At 30.5% G+C, this 24,126-nt stretch overlaps 1 protein-coding gene across 3 annotated transcripts in view; it reads right to left on the minus strand.

Moving 5' to 3' along the window:
* The window catches only part of LOC106592773 (unconventional myosin-XV), an 86,782-nt gene that overhangs the window by 57,159 nt on the left and 5,497 nt on the right, over positions 1 to 24,126 (minus strand). For all 3 annotated transcript variants that reach the window (XM_082964637.1, XM_082964636.1, XM_082964635.1), the window contains exon 2: positions 22,274 to 22,419. In XM_082964637.1, the coding sequence (XP_082820763.1) occupies positions 22,274 to 22,419 (146 nt within the window). The remainder of the gene's footprint in view (positions 1 to 22,273; positions 22,420 to 24,126) is intronic.

Genomic DNA, 24,126 nt, shown 5'->3' on the forward strand with positions numbered 1-24,126 from the left:
ATAACACCTCTCCTCCTCCCTTTAATATTAATAACACCTCTCCTCCTCCCTTTAATATTAATAATAATAATAACACCTCTCCTCCTCATTTTAATATTAATATTAATAAAAACACCTCTCCTCCTCCCTTTAATATTAATAACACCTCTCCTCCTCCCTTTAATATTAATAATAATAATAACACCTCTCCTCCTCATTTTAATATTAATATTAATAAAAACACCTCTCCTCCTCCCTTTAATATTAATAACACCTCTCCTCCTCCCTTTAATAATAATAATAACACCTCTCCTCTTCCCTTTAATAATAATAATAATAATAATAATAATACCTCTCCTCCTCCCTTTAACATTAATATTAATAATAACACCTCTCCTCCATTTAATATTAATATTAATAATAACACCTCTCCTCCTCCCTTTAATATTAATAATAATAATAACACCTCTCCTGCTCCCTTTAATAATAATAATAACACCTCTCCTCATCCCTTTAATATTAATAACACGTCTCCTCCTCCCTTTAATATTAATAATAATAATAACACCTCTCCTCCTCCCTTTAATATTAATAATAATAACACCTCTCCTCCCTTTAATAATAATAATAATAATAACTCCTCTCCTCCTCCCTTTAATATTAATAATAATAATAACACCTCTCCTCCTCCCTTTAATATTAATAATAATAATAACACCTCTCCTCCTCCCTTTAATATTAATAATAATAATAACACCTCTCCTCCTCCCTTTATTATTAATAATAATAATAACACCTCTCCTCCTCCCTTTAATATTAATAATAATAATAACACCTCTCCTCCTCCCTTTAATATTAATATTTATAATAACACCTCTCCTCATCCCTTTAAAATTAATAATAATAATAACACCTCTCCTCCTCCCTTTAATATTAATTATAATAATAACACCTCTCCTCCCTTTAATATTAATAATAATAACACCTCTCCTCCCTTTAATATTAATATTAATAATAACACCTCTCCTCATCCCTTTAATATTAATAATAATAATAACACCTCTCCTCCCTTTAATATTAATAATAATAATAACACCTCTCCTCCTCCCTTTAGTATTAATATTAATAATAACACCTCTCCTCCTCACTTTATTAATAATAATAATAACACCTCTCCTCCCTTTAATATTAATAATAATAATAACACCTCTCCTCCTCACTTTATTAATAATAATAATAATACCTCTCCTCCCTTTAATATTAATAATAACACCTCTCCTCCCTTTAATATTAATAATAATAATAACACCTCTCCTCCTCCCTTTAATATTAATAATAATAATAACACCTCTCCTCCTCCCTTTAATATTAATAATAATAATAACACGTCTCCTCCTCCCTTTAATATTAATAATAATAATAACACCTCTCCTCCTCCCTTTAATATTAATAATAATAATAACACCTCTTCTCCTCCCTTTAATAATAATAATAATAATAATAATAACACCTCTCCTCCTCCCTTTAATATTATTAATAATAATAAAACCTCTCCTCCTCCCTTTAATATTAATATTAACATCTCTCCTCCTCCCTTTAATATTAATAACACCTCTCCTCCTCCCTTTAATAATAATAATAATAATAACACCTCTCCTCCTCCCTTTAATATTAATAATAATAATAACACCTCTCCTCCTCCCTTTAATATTAATTACACCTCTCCTCCTCCCTTTAATATTAATAATAATAATAACACCTCTCCTCCTCCCTTTAATATTAATTACACCTCTCCTCCTCCCTTTAATATTAATAATAATAATAACATCTCTCCTCCTCCCTTTAATATTAATAACACCTCTCCTCCTCCCTTTAATAATAATAATAATAATAACACCTCTCCTCCTCATTTTAATATGAATATTAATAATAACACCTCTCCTCCTCCCTTTAATATTAATAACACCTCTCCTCCTCCCTTTAATAATAATAATAACACCTCTCCTCTTCCCTTTAATAATAATAATAATAATAATAACACCTCTCCTCCTCCCTTTAATATTAATATTAATAATAACACCTCTCCTCCATTTAATATTAATATTAATAATAACACCTCTCCTCCTCCCTTTAATATTAATAATAATAATAACACCTCTCCTCCTCCCTTTAATAATAATAATAACACCTCTCCTCATACCTTTAATATTAATAACACCTCTCCTCCTCCCTTTAATAATAATAATAATAACTTCTCTCCTCCCTTTAATAATAATAATAACACCTCTCCTCCTCCCTTTAATAATAATAATAATAATAACACCTCTCCTCCTCCCTTTAATATTAATAATAACACCTCTCCTCCTCCCTTTAATAATAATAATAATAATAACACCTCTCCTCCTCCCTTTAATATTAATAATAATAATAACACCTCTTCTCCTCCCTTTAATAATAATAATAATAATAATAATAACACCTCTCCTCCTCCCTTTAATATTAATATTAATAATAACATCTCTCCTCCTCCCTTTAATATTAATAACACCTCTCCTCCTCCCTTTAATATTATTAATAATAATAAAACCTCTCCTCCTCCCTTTAATATTAATATTAATAATAACATCTCTCCTCCTCCCTTTAATATTAATAACACCTCTCCTCCTCCCTTTAATAATAATAATAATAATAACACCTCTCCTCCTCCCTTTAATAATAATAATAATAACTTCTCTCCTCCCTTTAATAATAATAATAACACCTCTCCTCCTCCCTTTAATAATAATAATAATAATAACACCTCTCCTCCTCCCTTTAATATTAATAATAACACCTCTCCTCCTCCCTTTAATATTAATAATAATAATAACACCTCTCCTCCTCCCTTTAATATTAATAATAATAATAACACCTCTCCTCCTCCCTTTATTATTAATAATAATAATAACACCTCTCCTCCTCCCTTTAATATTAATAATAATAATAACACCTCTCCTCCTCCCTTTAATATTAATATTTATAATAACACCTCTCCTCATCCCTTTAAAATTAATAATAATAATAACACCTCTCCTCCTCCCTTTAATATTAATTATAATAATAACACCTCTCCTCCCTTTAATATTAATAATAATAACACCTCTCCTCCCTTTAATATTAATATTAATAATAACACCTCTCCTCATCCCTTTAATATTAATAATAATAATAACACCTCTCCTCCCTTTAATATTAATAATAATAATAACACCTCTCCTCCTCCCTTTAGTATTAATATTAATAATAACACCTCTCCTCCTCACTTTATTAATAATAATAATAACACCTCTCCTCCCTTTAATATTAATAATAATAATAACACCTCTCCTCCTCACTTTATTAATAATAATAATAATACCTCTCCTCCCTTTAATATTAATAATAACACCTCTCCTCCCTTTAATATTAATAATAATAATAACACCTCTCCTCCTCCCTTTAATATTAATAATAATAATAACACCTCTCCTCCTCCCTTTAATATTAATAATAATAATAACACGTCTCCTCCTCCCTTTAATATTAATAATAATAATAACACCTCTCCTCCTCCCTTTAATATTAATAATAATAACACCTCTCCTCCCTTTAATAATAATAATAATAATAACTCCCCTCTCCTCCCTTTAATATTAATAATAATAATAACACCTCTCCTCCTCCCTTTAATATTAATAATAATAATAACACCTCTCCTCCTCCCTTTAATATTAATAACACCTCTCCTCCTCCCTTTAATATTAATAATAATAATAACACCTCTCCTCCTCATTTTAATATTAATATTAATAAAAACACCTCTCCTCCTCCCTTTAATATTAATAACACCTCTCCTCCTCCCTTTAATATTAATAATAATAATAACACCTCTCCTCCTCATTTTAATATTAATATTAATAAAAACACCTCTCCTCCTCCCTTTAATATTAATAACACCTCTCCTCCTCCCTTTAATAATAATAATAACACCTCTCCTCTTCCCTTTAATAATAATAATAATAATAATAATAATACCTCTCCTCCTCCCTTTAACATTAATATTAATAATAACACCTCTCCTCCATTTAATATTAATATTAATAATAACACCTCTCCTCCTCCCTTTAATATTAATAATAATAATAACACCTCTCCTGCTCCCTTTAATAATAATAATAACACCTCTCCTCATCCCTTTAATATTAATAACACGTCTCCTCCTCCCTTTAATATTAATAATAATAATAACACCTCTCCTCCTCCCTTTAATATTAATAATAATAACACCTCTCCTCCCTTTAATAATAATAATAATAATAACTCCTCTCCTCCTCCCTTTAATATTAATAATAATAATAACACCTCTCCTCCTCCCTTTAATATTAATAATAATAATAACACCTCTCCTCCTCCCTTTAATATTAATAATAATAATAACACCTCTCCTCCTCCCTTTATTATTAATAATAATAATAACACCTCTCCTCCTCCCTTTAATATTAATAATAATAATAACACCTCTCCTCCTCCCTTTAATATTAATATTTATAATAACACCTCTCCTCATCCCTTTAAAATTAATAATAATAATAACACCTCTCCTCCTCCCTTTAATATTAATTATAATAATAACACCTCTCCTCCCTTTAATATTAATAATAATAACACCTCTCCTCCCTTTAATATTAATATTAATAATAACACCTCTCCTCATCCCTTTAATATTAATAATAATAATAACACCTCTCCTCCCTTTAATATTAATAATAATAATAACACCTCTCCTCCTCCCTTTAGTATTAATATTAATAATAACACCTCTCCTCCTCACTTTATTAATAATAATAATAACACCTCTCCTCCCTTTAATATTAATAATAATAATAACACCTCTCCTCCTCACTTTATTAATAATAATAATAATACCTCTCCTCCCTTTAATATTAATAATAACACCTCTCCTCCCTTTAATATTAATAATAATAATAACACCTCTCCTCCTCCCTTTAATATTAATAATAATAATAACACCTCTCCTCCTCCCTTTAATATTAATAATAATAATAACACGTCTCCTCCTCCCTTTAATATTAATAATAATAATAACACCTCTCCTCCTCCCTTTAATATTAATAATAATAATAACACCTCTTCTCCTCCCTTTAATAATAATAATAATAATAATAATAACACCTCTCCTCCTCCCTTTAATATTATTAATAATAATAAAACCTCTCCTCCTCCCTTTAATATTAATATTAACATCTCTCCTCCTCCCTTTAATATTAATAACACCTCTCCTCCTCCCTTTAATAATAATAATAATAATAACACCTCTCCTCCTCCCTTTAATATTAATAATAATAATAACACCTCTCCTCCTCCCTTTAATATTAATTACACCTCTCCTCCTCCCTTTAATATTAATAATAATAATAACACCTCTCCTCCTCCCTTTAATATTAATTACACCTCTCCTCCTCCCTTTAATATTAATAATAATAATAACATCTCTCCTCCTCCCTTTAATATTAATAACACCTCTCCTCCTCCCTTTAATAATAATAATAATAATAACACCTCTCCTCCTCATTTTAATATGAATATTAATAATAACACCTCTCCTCCTCCCTTTAATATTAATAACACCTCTCCTCCTCCCTTTAATAATAATAATAACACCTCTCCTCTTCCCTTTAATAATAATAATAATAATAATAACACCTCTCCTCCTCCCTTTAATATTAATATTAATAATAACACCTCTCCTCCATTTAATATTAATATTAATAATAACACCTCTCCTCCTCCCTTTAATATTAATAATAATAATAACACCTCTCCTCCTCCCTTTAATAATAATAATAACACCTCTCCTCATACCTTTAATATTAATAACACCTCTCCTCCTCCCTTTAATAATAATAATAATAACTTCTCTCCTCCCTTTAATAATAATAATAACACCTCTCCTCCTCCCTTTAATAATAATAATAATAATAACACCTCTCCTCCTCCCTTTAATATTAATAATAACACCTCTCCTCCTCCCTTTAATAATAATAATAATAATAACACCTCTCCTCCTCCCTTTAATATTAATAATAATAATAACACCTCTTCTCCTCCCTTTAATAATAATAATAATAATAATAATAACACCTCTCCTCCTCCCTTTAATATTAATATTAATAATAACATCTCTCCTCCTCCCTTTAATATTAATAACACCTCTCCTCCTCCCTTTAATATTATTAATAATAATAAAACCTCTCCTCCTCCCTTTAATATTAATATTAATAATAACATCTCTCCTCCTCCCTTTAATATTAATAACACCTCTCCTCCTCCCTTTAATAATAATAATAATAATAACACCTCTCCTCCTCATTTTAATATGAATATTAATAATAACACCTCTCCTCCTCCCTTTAATATTAATAACACCTCTCCTCCTCCCTTTAATAATAATAATAACACCTCTCCTCTTCCCTTTAATAATAATAATAATAATAATAACACCTCTCCTCCTCCCTTTAATATTAATATTAATAATAACACCTCTCCTCCATTTAATATTAATATTAATAATAACACCTCTCCTCCTCCCTTTAATATTAATAATAATAATAACACCTCTCCTCCTCCCTTTAATAATAATAATAACACCTCTCCTCATACCTTTAATATTAATAACACCTCTCCTCCTCCCTTTAATAATAATAATAACACCTCTCCTCCTCCCTTTAATATTAATAATAACACCTCTCCTCCTCCCTTTAATAATAATAATAATGATAACACCTCTCCTCCCTTTAATATTAATAATAATAATAACCCCTCTCCTACTCCCTTTAATATTAATAATAATAATAACACCTCTCATCCCTTTAAAATTAATAATAATAATAACAACTCTCCTCCTCCCTTTAATATTAATAATAATAATAACACCTCTCCTCCTCCCTTTAATATTAATAATAATAATAACACCTCTCCTCCTCCCTTTAATAATAATAATCACACCTCTCCTCATCCCTTTATTATTAACACCTCTCCTCCTCCCTTTAATATTAATAATAATAATAACACCTCTCCTCCTCCCTTTAATATTAATAATAATAATAACACCTCTCCTCCTCCCTTTAATATTAATAATAATAATAACACATCTGCTCCTCCCTTTAATATTAATAATAATAATAACACCTCTCCTCCTCCCTTTAATATTAATAATAATAATAACACCTCTCCTTCTCCCTTTAATATTAATAATAATAATACCACCTCTCCTCCTCCCTTTAATATTAATAATAATAATAACACCTCTCCTACTCCTTTTATTAATAATAATAATAATAACACCTCTCCTCCTCCCTTTAATATTAATAATAATAATAACACCTCTCCTCCTCCCTTTAATATTAATATTTATAATAACACCTCTCCTCATCCCTTTAAAATTAATAATAATAATAACACCTCTCCTCCTCCCTTTAATATTAATAATAATAATAACACCGTTCCTCCCTTTAATATTAATAATAATAACACCTCTCCTCCCTTTAATATTAATATTAATAATAACTCCTCTCCTCATCCCTTTAATATTAATAATAATAATAACACCTCTCCTCCCTTTAATATTAATAATAATAATAACACCTCTCCTCCTCCCTTTAGTATTAATATTAATAATAACACCTCTCCTCCCTTTAATAATAATAACACCTCTCTTCCTCACTTTATTAATAATAATAATAACACCTCTCCTCCCTTTAATATTAATAATAATAATAACACCTCTCCTCCTCCCTTTAATATTAATAATAATAATAACACCTCTCCTCCTCCCTTTAATATTAATAATAATAATAACACGTCTCCTCCTCCCTTTAATATTATTAATAATAATAACACCTCTCCTCCTCCCTTTAATATTAATAATAATAACACCTCTCCTCCCTTTAATAATAATAATAATAATAACTCCTCTCCTCCTCCCTTTAATATTAATAATAATAATAACACCTCTCCTCCTCCCTTTAATATTAATAATAATAATAACACCTCTCCTCCTCCCTTTAATATTAATAATAGTAATAATAACACCTCTCCTCCTCCCTTTAATAATAATAATAATAATAATAACACCTCTCCTCCTCCCTTTAATAATAATAATAATAATAACACCTCTCCTCCTCCCCTTTAATAATAATAGTAATAATAATAACACCTCTCCTCATCCCTTTAATAATAATAATAACACCTCTCCTCCTCCCTTTAATAATAATAGTAATAATAATAACACCTCTCCTCCTCCCTTTAATAATAATAGTAATAATAACAACACCTCTCCTCCTCCCTTTAATAATAATAGTAATAATAATAACACCTCTCCTCATCCCTTTAATAATAATAATAACACCTCTCCTCCTCCCTTTAATAATAATAGTAATAATAATAACACCTCTCCTCCTCCCTTTAATAATAATAGTAATAATAATAACACCTCTCCTCATCCCTTTAATAATAATAATAACACCTCTCCTCCTCCCTTTAATAATAATAATAACACCTCTCCTCCTCCCTTTAATAATAATAGTAATAATAATAACACCTCTCCTCATCCCTTTAATAATAATAATAACACCTCTCCTCCTCCCTTTAATAATAATAGTAATAATAATAACACCTCTCCTCCTCCCTTTAATAATAATAGTAATAATAACAACACCTCTCCTCCTCCCTTTAATAATAATAATAATAGTAATAACACCTCTCCTCCTCCCTTTAATAATTTAATAATAATAATAACACCTCTCCTCCTCCCTTTAATAATAATAATAATAACACCTCTCCTCCTCCCTTTAATAATAATAGTAATAATAATAACACCTCTCCTCCTCCCTTTAATAATAATAATAATAGTAATAACACCTCTCCTCCTCCCTTTAATAATAATAACACCTCTCCTCCTCCCTTTAATAATAATAACACCTCTCCTCCTCCCTTTAATAATAATAGTAATAATAATAACACCTCTCCTCCTCCCTTTAATAATAATAATAATAATAACACCTCTCCTCCTCCCTTTAATAATAATAGTAATAATAATAACACCTCTCCTCCTCCCTTTAATAATAATAGTAATAATAATAACACCTCTCCTCCTCCCTTTAATAATAATAGTAATAATAATAACACCTCTCCTCCTCCCTTTAATAATAATAACACCTCTCCTCCTCCCTTTAATAATAATAATAATAATAACACCTCTCCTCCTCCCTTTAATAATAATAGTAATAATAATAACACCTCTCCTCCTCCCTTTAATAATAATAATAATAACACCTCTCCTCCTCCCTTTAATAATAATAGTAATAATAATAACACCTCTCCTCCTCCCTTTAATAATAATATTAATAATAATAACACCTCTCCTCCTCCCTTTAATAATAATAGTAATAACACCTCTCCTCCTCCCTTTAATAATAATAGTAATAACACCTCTCCTCCTCCCTTTAATAATAATAATAACACCTCTCCTCCTCCCTTTAATAATAATAATAACACCTCTCCTCCTCCCTTTAATAATAATAGTAATAACACCTCTCCTCCTCCCTTTAATAATAATAGTAATAATAATAACACCTCTCCTCCTCCCTTTAATAATAATAATAATAATAACACCTCTCCTCCTCCCTTTAAGAATAATAATAACACCTCTCCTCCTCCCTTTAATAATAATAATAACACCTCTCCTCCTCCCTTTAATAATAATAATAATAATAATAACACCTCTCCTCCTCCCTTTAATATTAATAATAATAATAACACCTCTCCTCCTCCCTTTAATAATAATAATAATAATAATAACACCTCTCCTCCTCCCTTTAATAATAATAATAATAATAACACCTCTCCTCCTCCCTTTAATAATAATAGTAATAATAATAACACCTCTCCTCCTCCCTTTAATAATAATATATAATAATAACACCTCTCCTCCCTTTAATAATAATAATAATAATAATAACACCTCTCCTCCCTTTAATAATAGTAATAATAATAACACCTCTCCTCCTCCCTTTAATAATAATAATAATAACACCTCTCCTCCTCCCTTTAATAATAATAATAATAATAACACCTCTCCTCCTCCCTTTAATAATAATAACACCTCTCCTCCTCCCTTTAATAATAATAGTAATAATAATAACACCTCTCCTCCTCCCTTTAATAATAATAACACCTCTCCTCCTCCCGTTTAATAATAATAACACCTCTCCTCCTCCCTTTAATAATAATAACACCTCTCCTCCTCCTTTAATAATAATAAACACCTCTCCTCCTCCCTTTAATAATAAGTAATAATAATAACACCTCTCCTCCTCCCTTTAATATAATAATAATAGTAATAACACCTCTCCTCCTCCCTTTAATAATAATAATAATAATAACACCTCTCCTCCTCCCTTTAATAATAATAATAATAATAACACCTCTCCTCCTCCCTTTAATAATAATAATAGTAATAATAACACCTCTCCTCCTCCCTTTAATAATAATAGTAATAATAATAACACCTCTCCTCCTCCCTTTAATATTAATAATAACACCTCTCCTCCTCCCTTTAATAATAATAATAATAATAATAACACCTCTCCTCCTCCCTTTAATAATAATAGTAATAATAATAACACCTCTCCTCATCCCTTTAATAATAATAATAACACCTCTCCTCCTCCCTTTAATAATAATAGTAATAATAATAACACCTCTCCTCCTCCCTTTAATAATAATAGTAATAATAATAACACCTCTCCTCCTCCCTTTAATAATAATAATAATAATAATAACACCTCTCCTCCTCCCTTTAATAATAATAGATAATAATAACACCTCTCCTCCTCCCTTTAATATTAATAATAACACCTCTCCTCCTCCCTTTAATAATAATAATAATAATAATAACACCTCTCCTCCTCCCTTTAATAATAATAGTAATAATAATAACACCTCTCCTCCTCCCTTTAATAATAATAATAACACCTCTCCTCCTCCCTTTAATATTAATAGTAATAATAATAACACCTCTCCTCCTCCCTTTAATAATAATAGTAATAACACCTCTCCTCCTCCCTTTAATAATAATAATAATAACACCTCTCCTCCTCCCTTTAATAATAATAATAACACCTCTCCTCCTCCCTTTAATATATAATCACCTCGCCTCCTCCCTTTAATAATAATAACACCTCTCCTCCTCCCTTTAATAATAATAGTAATAATAATAACACCTCTCCTCCTCCCTTTAATAATAATAGTAATAATAATAACACCTCTCCTCCTCCCTTTAATAATAATAATAATAACACCTCTCCTCCTCCCTTTAATAATAATAATAATAATAACACCTCTCCTCCTCCCTTTAATAGTAATAATAATAACACCTCTCCTCCTCCCTTTAATAGTAATAATAATAACACCTCTCCTCCTCCCTTTAATAATAATAGTAATAATAATAACACCTCTCCTCCTCCCTTTAATAATAATAATAATAATAACACCTCTCCTCCTCCCTTTAATAATAATAATAATAATAATAACACCTCTCCTCCTCCCTTTAATAATAATAATAATAATAATAACACCTCTCCTCCTCCCTTTAATAATAATAATAATAATAATAACACCTCTCCTCCTCCCTTTAATAATAATAATAATAATAATAACACCTCTCCTCCTCCCTTTAATAATAATAATAATAATAATAACACCTCTCCTCCTCCCTTTAATAGTAATAATAATAACACCTCTCCTCCTCCCTTTAATAGTAATAATAATAACACCTCTCCTCCTCCCTTTAATAATAATAGTAATAATAATAACACCTCTCCTCCTCCCTTTAATAATAATAATAATAATAATAACACCTCTCCTCCTCCCTTTAATAATAATAATAATAATAATAACACCTCTCCTCCTCCCTTTAATAATAATAATAATAATAATAACACCTCTCCTCCTCCCTTTAATAATAATAATAATAACACCTCTCCTCCTCCCTTTAATAATAATAATAACACCTCGCCTCCTCCCTTTAATAATAATAATAACACCTCTCCTCCTCCCTTTAATAATAATAGTAATAATAATAACACCTCTCCTCCTCCCTTTAATATTAATAATAATAATAACACCTCTCCTCATCCCTTTAATAATAATAATAATAATAACACCTCTCCTCCTCCCTTTAATAATAATAATAATAATAACACCTCTCCTCCTCCCTTTAATAATAATAGTAATAATAATAACACCTCTCCTCCTCCCTTTAATAGTAATAATAACACCTCTCCTCCTCCCTTTAATAATAATAGTAATAATAATAACACCTCTCCTCCTCCCTTTAATAATAATAGTAATAACACCTCTCCTCCTCCCTTTAATAATAATAATAATAACACCTCTCCTCCTCCCTTTAATAATAATAATAACACCTCGCCTCCTCCCTTTAATAATAATAATAACACCTCTCCTCCTCCCTTAATAATAATAATAACACCTCCCTCCTCCCTTTAATAATAATAACACCTCTCCTCCTCCCTTTAATAATAATAGTAATAATAATAACACCTCTCCTCCTCCCTTTAATAATAATAGTAATAATAATAACACCTCTCCTCCTCCCTTTAATATAATAGTAATAATAATAACACCTCTCCTCCTCCCTTTAATAATAATAGTAATAATAATAACACCTCTCCTCCTCCCTTTAATAATAATAGTAATAATAATAACACCTCTCCTCCTCCCTTTAATAATAATAATAATAATAATAACACCTCTCCTCCTCCCTTTAATAATAATAATAACACCTCTCCTCCTCCCTTTAATAATAATAATAATAATAATAACACCTCTCCTCCTCCCTTTAATAATAATAGTAATAATAATAACACCTCTCCTCCTCCCTTTAATAATAATAGTAATAATAATAACACTTCTCCTCCTCCCTTTAATATTAATAGTAATAATAATAACACCTCTCCTCCTCCCTTTAATAATAATAGTAATAATAATAACACCTCTCCTCCTCCCTTTAATAATAATAATAATAATAACACCTCTCCTCCTCCCTTTAATAATAATAATAACACCTCTCCTCCTCCCTTTAATAATAATAATAATAACACCTCTCCTCCTCCCTTTAATAATAATAATAACACCTCTCCTCCTCCCTTTAATGATATACACCCCCCCCCTAAGTAATAATAACACCTCTCCTCCTCCCTTTAATAATAATAGTAATAATAATAACACCTCTCCTCCTCCCTTTAATAATAATAATAACACCTCTCCTCCTCCCTTTAATAATAATAGTAATAATAATAACACCTCTCCTCCTCCCTTTAATAATAAGTAATAATAACACCTCTCCTCATCCCTTTAATAATAATAGTAATAATAATAACACCTCTCCTCCTCCCTTTAATAATAATAGTAATAATAATAACACCTCTCCTCCTCCCTTTAATAATAATAATAATAATAATAACACCTCTCCTCCCTTTAATAATAATAACACCTCTCCTCCTCCCTTTAATAATAATAACACCTCTCCTCGTCCCTTTAATAATAATAATAATAACACCTCTCCTCCTCCCTTTAATAATAATAGTAATAATAATAACACCTCTCCTCCTCCCTTTAATAATAATAGTAATAATAACACCTCTCCTCCTCCCTTTAATAATAATAACACCTCTCCTCTTCCCTTTAATAATAATAATAATAATAATAACACCTCTCCTCATCCCTTTAATAATAATAATAATAATAATAACACCTCTCCTCCTCCCTTTAATAATAATAATAATAATAACACCTCTCCTCATCCCTTTAATAATAATAATAATAATAATAACACCTCTCCTCCTCCCTTTAATAATAATAATAATAATAATAACACCTCTCCTCCTCCCTTTAATAATAATAATAACACCTCTCCTCTTCCCTTTAATATTAATAATAATAACACCTCTCCTCATCCCTTTAATAATAATAATAATAATAATAACACCTCTCCTCCTCCCTTTAATAATAATAATAATAATAATAACACCTCTCCTCATCCCTTTAATAATAATAACACCTCTCCTCCTCCCTTAATAATAATAATAACACCTCTCCTCCTCCCTTTAATAATAATAATAATAACACCTCTCCTCCTCCCTTTAATAATAATAATAATAACACCTCTCCTCCTCCATTTAATAATAATAGTAATAACACCTCTCCTCCTCCCTTTAATAATAATAGTAATAATAACACCTCTCCTCCTCCCTTTAATAATAATAACACCTCTCCTCCTCCCTTTAATAATAATAATAACACCTCTCCTCCTCCCTTTAATAATAATAGTAATAATAATAACACCTCTCCTCCTCCCTTTAATAGTAATAATAATAATAATAACACCTCTCCTCCTCCCTTTAATAATAATAATAATAATAACACCTCTCCTCCTCCCTTTAATAATAATAATAATAATAATAACACCTCTCCTCCTCCCTTTAATAGTAATAATAACACCTCTCCTGTTCCCTTTAATAATAATAATAATAATAACACCTCTCCTCATCCCTTTAATAATAATAATAACACCTCTCCTCCTCCCTTTAATAATAATAACAATAATAACACCTCTCCTCATCCCTTTAATAATAATAATAACACCTCTCCTCCTCCCTTTAATAATAATAGTAATAATAATAACACCTCTCCTCCTCCCTTTAATAATAATAATAATAATAACACCTCTCCTCATCCCTTTAATAATAATAATAATAATAATAACACCTCTCCTCCTCCCTTTAATAATAATAATAATAATAATAACACCTCTCCTCCTCCCTTTAATAATAATAATAATAATAACACCTCTCCTCATCCCTTTAATAATAATAATAATAACACCTCTCCTCCTCCCTTTAATAATAATAATAATAATAATAACACCTCTCCTCCTCCCTTAATAATAATAATAACACCTCTCCTCCTCCCTTTAATAATATTAATAATAATAATAACACCTCTCCTCCTCCCTTTAATAATAATAGTAATAATAATAACACCTCTCCTCCTCCCTTTAATAATAATAGTAATAATAATAACACCTCTCCTCCTCCCTTTAATAATAATAATAATAATAACACCTCTCCTCCTCCCTTTAATAATAATAGTAATAATAACACCTCTCCTCCTCCCTTTAATAATAATAGTAATAATAACACCTCTCCTCCTCCCTTTAATAATAATAGTAATAATAACACCTCTCCTCCTCCCTTTAATAATAATAAATAATAACACCTCTCCTCCTCCCTTTAATAATAATAGTAATAATAATAACACCTCTCCTCCTCCCTTTAATAATAATAATAATAACACCTCTCCTCCTCCCTTTAATAATAATAATAATAATAATAACACCTCTCCTCCTCCCTTTAATAATAATAATAATAATAATAACACCTCTCCTCCTCCCTTTAATAATAATAATAATAATAACACCTCTCCTCCTCCCTTTAATAATAATAGTAATAATAATAACACCTCTCCTCCTCCCTTTAATAATAATAATAATAACACCTCTCCTCCTCCCTTTAATAATATTAATAATAATAATAACACCTCTCCTCCTCCCTTTAATAATAATAATAATAACACCTCTCCTCCTCCCTTTAATAATAATAATAATAACACCTCTCCTCCTCCCTTTAATAATAATAATAATAATAATAACACCTCTCCTCCTCCCTTTAATAATAATAATAATAATAACACCTCTCCTCCTCCCTTTAATAATAATAGTAATAATAATAACACCTCTCCTCCTCCCTTTAATAATAATAGTAATAATAATAACACCTCTCCTCCTCCCTTTAATAATAATAATAATAACAACACCTCTCCTCCTCCCTTTAATAGTAATAATAATAACACCTCTCCTCATCCCTTTAATAATAATAGTAATAATAATAACACCTCTCCTCATCCCTTTAATAGTAATAGTAATAATAATAACACCTCTCCTCATCCCTTTAATAATAATAGTAATAATAATAACACCTCTCCTCCTCCCTTTAATAATAATAATAACACCTCTCCTCATCCCTTTAATAATAATAGTAATAATAATAACACCTCTCCTCCTCCCTTTAATAATAATAGTAATAATAACACCTCTCCTCCTCCCTTTAATAATAATAGATAATAATAACACCTCTCCTCCTCCCTTTAATATTAATAGTAATAATAATAACACCTCTCCTCCTCCCTTTAATAATAATAGTAATAATAATAACACCTCTCCTCCTCCCTTTAATAATAATAATAACACCTCTCCTCATCCCTTTAATAATAATAGTAATAATAATAACACCTCTCCTCCTCCCTTTAATAATAATAGTAATAATAATAACACCTCTCCTCCTCCCTTTAATAATAATAATAACACCTCTCCTCATCCCTTTAATAATAATAATAACACCTCTCCTCCTCCCTTTAATAATAATAGTAATAATAATAACACCTCTCCTCCTCCCTTTAATAATAATAGTAATAATAATAACACCTCTCCTCCTCCCTTTAATAATAATAATAACACCTCTCCTCCTCCCTTTAATATGAATAATAACACCTCTCCTCATCCCTTTAATAATAATAGTATAATAATAACACCTCTCCTCCTCCCTTTAATAATAATAATAATAATAATAACACCTCTCCTCCTCCCTTTAATAATATTAATAATAATAATAACACCTCTCCTCCTCCCTTTAATAATAATAATAACACCTCTCCTCCTCCCTTTAATAATAATAACACCTCTCCTCCTCCCTTTAATAATAATAATAATAACACCTCTCCTCCTCCCTTTAATAGTAATAATAATAACACCTCTCCTCCTCCCTTTAATAATAATAATAATAATAATAACACCTCTCCTCCTCCCTTTAATAATAATAATAATAATAATAACACCTCTCCTCCTCCCTTTAATAATAATAATAATAATAATAACACCTCTCCTCCTCCCTTTAATAATAATAATAATAATAATAACACCTCTCCTCCTCCCTTTAATAATAATAGTAATAACACCTCTCCTCCTCCCTTTAATAATAATAATAATAATAACACCTCTCCTCCTCCCTTTAATAATAATAATAATAACACCTCTCCTCTCCCTTTAATAATAATAATAATAATAATAACACCTCTCCTCCTCCCTTTAATAATAATAATAATAATAATAACACCTCTCCTCCTCCCTTTAATAATAATAGTAATAACACCTCTCCTCCTCCCTTTAATAATAATAGTAATAATAATAACACCTCTCCTCCTCCCTTTAATAATAATAATAATAACACCTCTCCTCCTCCCTTTAATAATAATAGTAATAATAATAACACCTCTCCTCCTCCCTTTAATAATAATAATAATAATAATAACACCTCTCCTCCTCCCTTTAATAATAATAATAATAATAATAACACCTCTCCTCCTCCCTTTAATAATAATAGTAATAATAATAACACCTCTCCTCCTCCCTTTAATAATAATAATAATAATAACACCTCTCCTCCTCCCTTTAATAATAATAGTAATAATAATAACACCTCTCCTCCTCCCTTTAATAATAATAATAATAATAATAACACCTCTCCTCCTCCCTTTAATAATAATAGTAATAATAATAACACCTCTCCTCCTCCCTTTAATAATAATAGTAATAATAATAACACCTCTCCTCCTCCCTTTAATAATAATAATAATAATAATAACACCTCTCCTCCTCCCTTTAATAATAATAGTAATAATAATAACACCTCTCCTCCTCCCTTTAATAATAATAGTAATAACACCTCTCCTCCTCCCTTTAATATTAATAATAATAATAACACCTCTCCTCCTCCCTTTAATAATAATAACACCTCTCCTCCTCCCTTTAATAATAATAATAATAATAACACCTCTCCTCCTCCCTTTAATAATAATAACACCTCTCCTCCTCCCTTTAATAATAATAATAACACCTCTCCTCCTCCCTTTAATAATAATAATAACACCTCTCCTCCTCCCTTTAATAATAATAATAACACCTCTCCTCCTCCCTTTAATAATAATAATAATAATAATAACACCTCTCCTCCTCCCTTTAATAATAATATAATAATAATAACACCTCTCCTCCTCCCTTAATAATAATAGTAATAATAATAACACCTCTCCTCCTCCCTTTAATAATAATAATAATAATAATAACACCTCTCCTCCTCCCTTTAATAATAATAATAATAATAACACCTCTCCTCCTCCCTTTAATAGTAATAATAATAACACCTCTCCTCCTCCCTTTAATAATAATAATAATAATAACACCTCTCCTCCTCCCTTTAATAATAATAGTAATAATAATAACACCTCTCCTCCTCCCTTTAATATTAATAATAATAACAACACCTCTCCTCCTCCCTTTAATATAGTAATAATAATAACACCTCTCCTCCTCCCTTTAATAATAATAGATAATAATAACACCTCTCCTCCTCCCTTTAATAATAATAATAATAATAATAACACCTCTCCTCCTCCCTTTAATAATAGTAATAATAATAACACCTCTCCTCCTCCCTTTAATAATAATAGTAATAATAATAACACCTCTCCTCCTCCCTTTAATATTAATAATAATAATAACACCTCTCCTCCTCCCTTTAATATTAATAATAATAATAACACCTCTCCTCCTCCCTTTAATAATAATATAATAATAATAACACCTCTCCTCCTCCCTTTAATAATATAATAATAATAACACCTCTCCTCCTCCCTTTAATAATAATAATAACACCTCTCCTCCTCCCTTTAATAATAATAATAATAATAATAACACCTCTCCTCCTCCCTTTAATAATAATAATAACACCTCTCCTCCTCCCTTTAATAATAATAGTAATAATAATAACACCTCTCCTCCTCCCTTTAATAATAATAGTAATAATAACACCTCTCCTCCTCCCTTTAATATTAATAATAATAATAACACCTCTCCTCCTCCCTTTAATAATAATAATAATAATAACACCTCTCCTCCTCCCTTTAATAATAATAATAATAATAACACCTCTCCTCCTCCCTTTAATATAATATATAATAATAACACCTCTCCTCCTCCCTTTAATAATTAATAACACCTCTCCTCCTCCCTTTAATAATAATAATAATAACAACACCTCTCCTCCTCCCTTTAATAATAATAATAATAATAACACCTCTCCTCCTCCCTTTAATAATAATAATAACACCTCTCCTCCTCCCTTTAATATTAATAATAATAATAACACCTCTCCTCCCTTTAATATTAATAATAATAATAACACCTCTCCTCCTCCCTTTAATATTAATAATAATAACACCTCTCCTCCTCCCTTTAATAATAATATAATAATAATAACACCTCTCCTCCTCCCTTTAATAATAATAATAATAATAATAACACCTCTCCTCCTCCCTTTAATATTAATAATAATAATAACACCTCTCCTCCTCCCTTTAATAATAATAATAATAATAACACCTCTCCTCCTCCCTTTAATAATAATAGTAATAATAACACCTCTCCTCCTCCCTTTAATAATAATAATAATAATAACACCTCTCCTCCTCCCTTTAATAATAGTAATAATAATAACACCTCTCCTCCTCCCTTTAATAATAATAATAATAACACCTCTCCTCCTCCCTTTAATAATAATAACACCTCTCCTCCTCCCTTTAATAATAATATAATAACACCTCTCCTCCTCCCTTTAATAATAATAATAATAATAATAACACCTCTCCTCCTCCCTTTAATAATAATAATAATAATAACACCTCTCCTCCTCCCTTTAATAATAATAGTAATAATAATAACACCTCTCCTCCTCCCTTTAATAATAATAATAATAACACCTCTCCTCCTCCCTTTAATAATATAATAATAATAATAACACCTCTCCTCCTCCCTTTAATAATAATAATAATAATAACACCTCTCCTCCTCCCTTTAATAATATAATAATAATAATAACACCTCTCCTCCTCCCTTTAATAATAATAGTAATAATAATAACACCTCTCCTCCTCCCTTTAATAATAATAATAATAACACCTCTCCTCCTCCCTTTAATAATAATAATAATAATAATAACACCTCTCCTCCTCCCTTTAATAATAATAATAATAATAACACCTCTCCTCCTCCCTTTAATAATAATAGTAATAATAATAACACCTCTCCTCCTCCCTTTAATAATAATAATAATAATAACACCTCTCCTCCTCCCTTTAATAATAATAATAATAATAACACCTCTCCTCCTCCCTTTAATAATAATAATAATAACACCTCTCCTCCTCCCTTTAATAATAATAATAATAATAACACCTCTCCTCCTCCCTTTAATAATAATAGTAATAACACCTCTCCTCCTCCCTTTAATAATAATATAATAATAATAACACCTCTCCTCCTCCCTTTAATAATAATAATAATAACACCTCTCCTCCTCCCTTTAATAATAATAATAATAATAATAACACCTCTCCTCCTCCCTTTAATAATAATAATAATAACACCTCTCCTCCTCCCTTTAATAATAATAATAACACCTCTCCTCCTCCCTTTAATAATAATAATAATAATAACACCTCTCCTCCTCCCTTTAATAATAATATAATAATAATAACACCTCTCCTCCTCCCTTTAATAATAATAATAATAACACCTCTCCTCCTCCCTTTAATAATAATAATAATAATAACACCTCTCCTCCTCCCTTTAATAATAATAATAATAATAACACCTCTCCTCCTCCCTTTAATAATAATAATAATAATAACACCTCTCCTCCTCCCTTTAATATTAATAATAATAATAACACCTCTCCTCCTCCCTTTAATAATAATAATAATAACACCTCTCCTCCTCCCTTTAATAATAATAATAATAATAACACCTCTCCTCCTCCCTTTAATAATAATAACACCTCTCCTCCTCCCTTTAATAATAATAACACCTCTCCTCCTCCCTTTAATATTAATAATAATAATAACACCTCTCCTCCTCCCTTTAATAATAATAGTAATAATAACACCTCTCCTCCTCCCTTTAATAATAATAACACCTCTCCTCCTCCCTTTAATAATAATAATAATAATAATAACACCTCTCCTCCTCCCTTTATTAATAATAATAATCACCTCTCCTCCTCCCTTTAATAATAATAATAATAACACCTCTCCTCCTCCCTTTAATATTAATAATAATAATAACACCTCTCCTCCTCCCTTTAATATTAATAATAATAATAACACCTCTCCTCCTCCCTTTAATAATAATACTAATAATATTAACACCTCTCCTCCTCCCTTTAATAATAATAATAATAATAACACCTCTCCTCCTCCCTTTAATAATAATAATAATAATAACACCTCTCCTCCTCCCTTTAATAATAATAACACCTCTCCTCCTCCCTTTAATAATAATAATAATAACACCTCTCCTCCTCCCTTTATAATAATAATAATAATAATAACACCTCTCCTCCCTTTAATAATAATAATAACACCTCTCCTCCTCCCTTTAATAATAATAATAATAATAATAACACCTCTCCTCCTCCCTTTAATAATAATAGTAATAATAACACCTCTCCTCCTCCCTTTAATAATAGTAATAATAATAATAACACCTCTCCTCCTCCCTTTAATATATTAGTAATAATAACACCTCTCCTCCTCCCTTTAATAATAATAGTAATAATAATAACACCTCTCCTCCTCCCTTTAATAATAATAATAATAACACCTCTCCTCCTCCCTTTAATATTAATAATAATAATAACACCTCTCCTCCTCCCTTTAATAATAATAATAACACCTCTCCTCCTCCCTTTAATAATAATAATAACACCTCTCCTCCTCCCTTTAATAATAATAATAATAATAATAACACCTCTCCTCCTCCCTTTAATATTAATAATAATAATAACACCTCTCCTCCTCCCTTTAATAATAATAATAATAACACCTCTCCTCCTCCCTTTAATAATAATAATAATAATAATAACACCTCTCCTCCTCCCTTTAATATTAATAGTAATAATAACACCTCTCCTCCTCCCTTTAATAATATTAATAATAATAATAACACCTCTCCATCTTGTCCACCAGTTCCAGCAGTGACAGGGTGAACTTGGTGGAGACAGTTGGGGGCTGATGTCTCGTGCCGCTCTTCCTCACACGACCTCTATGCTGACCTACGACCTCCGCGTGAACCAGGAAGAGGTTGGCCACCATCTGGAGAACACACCATAGACTCAGATAGACATTGCATCTGCCCCCCCCCCCCATTGTGACGTCTGTGAGAGCATGGGCAGCACCATTGAGGCCACATCTCCATTTAGAAGTAGTCAATTTTCTTCTTCTACTACTATGATGTTGGTAAACAAACTGAGAGGGTGATGTCTGAACGGGTATAAATACAAGGTTGGTGATTTACTGCCCCCTGGAGGGTGATGTCTGAACGGGTATAAAAACAAGGTTGGTGATTTACTGCCCCCTGGAGGGTGATGTCTGAACGGGTATAAATACAAGGTTGGTGATTTACTGCCCCCTGGAGGGTGATGTCTGAACGGGTATAAAAACAAGGTTGGTGATTTACTGCCCCCTGGAGGGTGATGTCTGAACGGGTATAACGACAAGGTTGGTGATTTACTGCCACCTGGAGGGTGATGTCTGAACGGGTATAAATACAAGGTTGGTGATTTACTGCCCCCTGGAGGGTGATGTCTGAATGGGTATAAATACAAGGTTGGTGATTTACTGCCCCCTGGAGGGTGATGTCTGAACGGGTATAAATACAAGGTTGGTGATTTACTGCCCCCTGGAGGGTGATGTCTGAACGGGTATAAATACAAGGTTGGTGATTTACTGCCCCCTGGAGGGTGATGTCTGAACAGGTATAAATACAAGGCTGGTGATTTACTGCCCCCTGGAGGGTGATGTCTGAACGGGTATAAATACAAGGTTGGTGATTTACTGCCCCCTGGAGGGTGATGTCTGAACAGGTATAAAGACAAGGTTGGTGATTTACTGCCCCCTGGAGGGTGATGTCTGAACAGGTATAAATACAAGGTTGGTGATTTACTGCCCCCTGGAGGGTGATGTCTGAACAGGTATAAAAACAAGGTTGGTGATTTACTCCCCCCTGGAGGGTGATGTCTGAACAGGTATAAAAACAAGGTTGGTGATTTACTGCCCCCTGGAGGGTGATGTCTGAACAGGTATAAATACAAGGTTGGTGATTTACTGCCCCCTGGAGGGTGATGTCTGAACGGGTATAAATACAAGGTTGGTGATTTACTGCCCCCTGGAGGGTGATGTCTGAACGGGTATAAATACAAGGTTGGTGATTTACTGCCCCCTGGAGGGTGATGTCTGAACGGGTATAAATACAAGGTTGGTGATTTACTGCCCCCTGGAGGGTGATGTCTGAACGGGTATAAATACAAGGTTGGTGATTTACTGCCCCCTGGAGGGTGATGTCTGAACGGGTATAAATACAAGGTTGGTGATTTACTGCCACCTGGAGGGTGATGTCTGAACAGGTATAAATACAAGGTTGGTGATTTACTGCCCCCTGGAGGGTGATGTCTGAACAGGTATAAATACAAGGTTGGTGATTTACTGCCCCCTGGAGGGTGATGTCTGAACGGGTATAAATACAAGGTTGGTGATTTACTGCCCCCTGGAGGGTGATGTCTGAACGGGTATAACGACAAGGTTGGTGATTTACTGCCCCCTGGAGGGTGATGTCTGAACAGGTATAAATACAAGGTTGGTGATTTACTGCCCCCTGGAGGGTGATGTCTGAACGGGTATAAATACAAGGTTGGTGATTTACTGCCCCCTGGAGGGTGATGTCTGAACAGGTATAAAGACAAGGTTGGTGATTTACTGCCCCCTGGAGGGTGATGTCTGAACAGGTATAAAAACAAGGTTGGT

This window comes from Salmo salar, chromosome 18 (assembly GCF_965601325.2).
Source record: "Salmo salar chromosome 18, fSalSal1, whole genome shotgun sequence".
In the NCBI taxonomy this organism is placed as follows: Eukaryota; Metazoa; Chordata; class Actinopteri; order Salmoniformes; family Salmonidae; genus Salmo; species Salmo salar.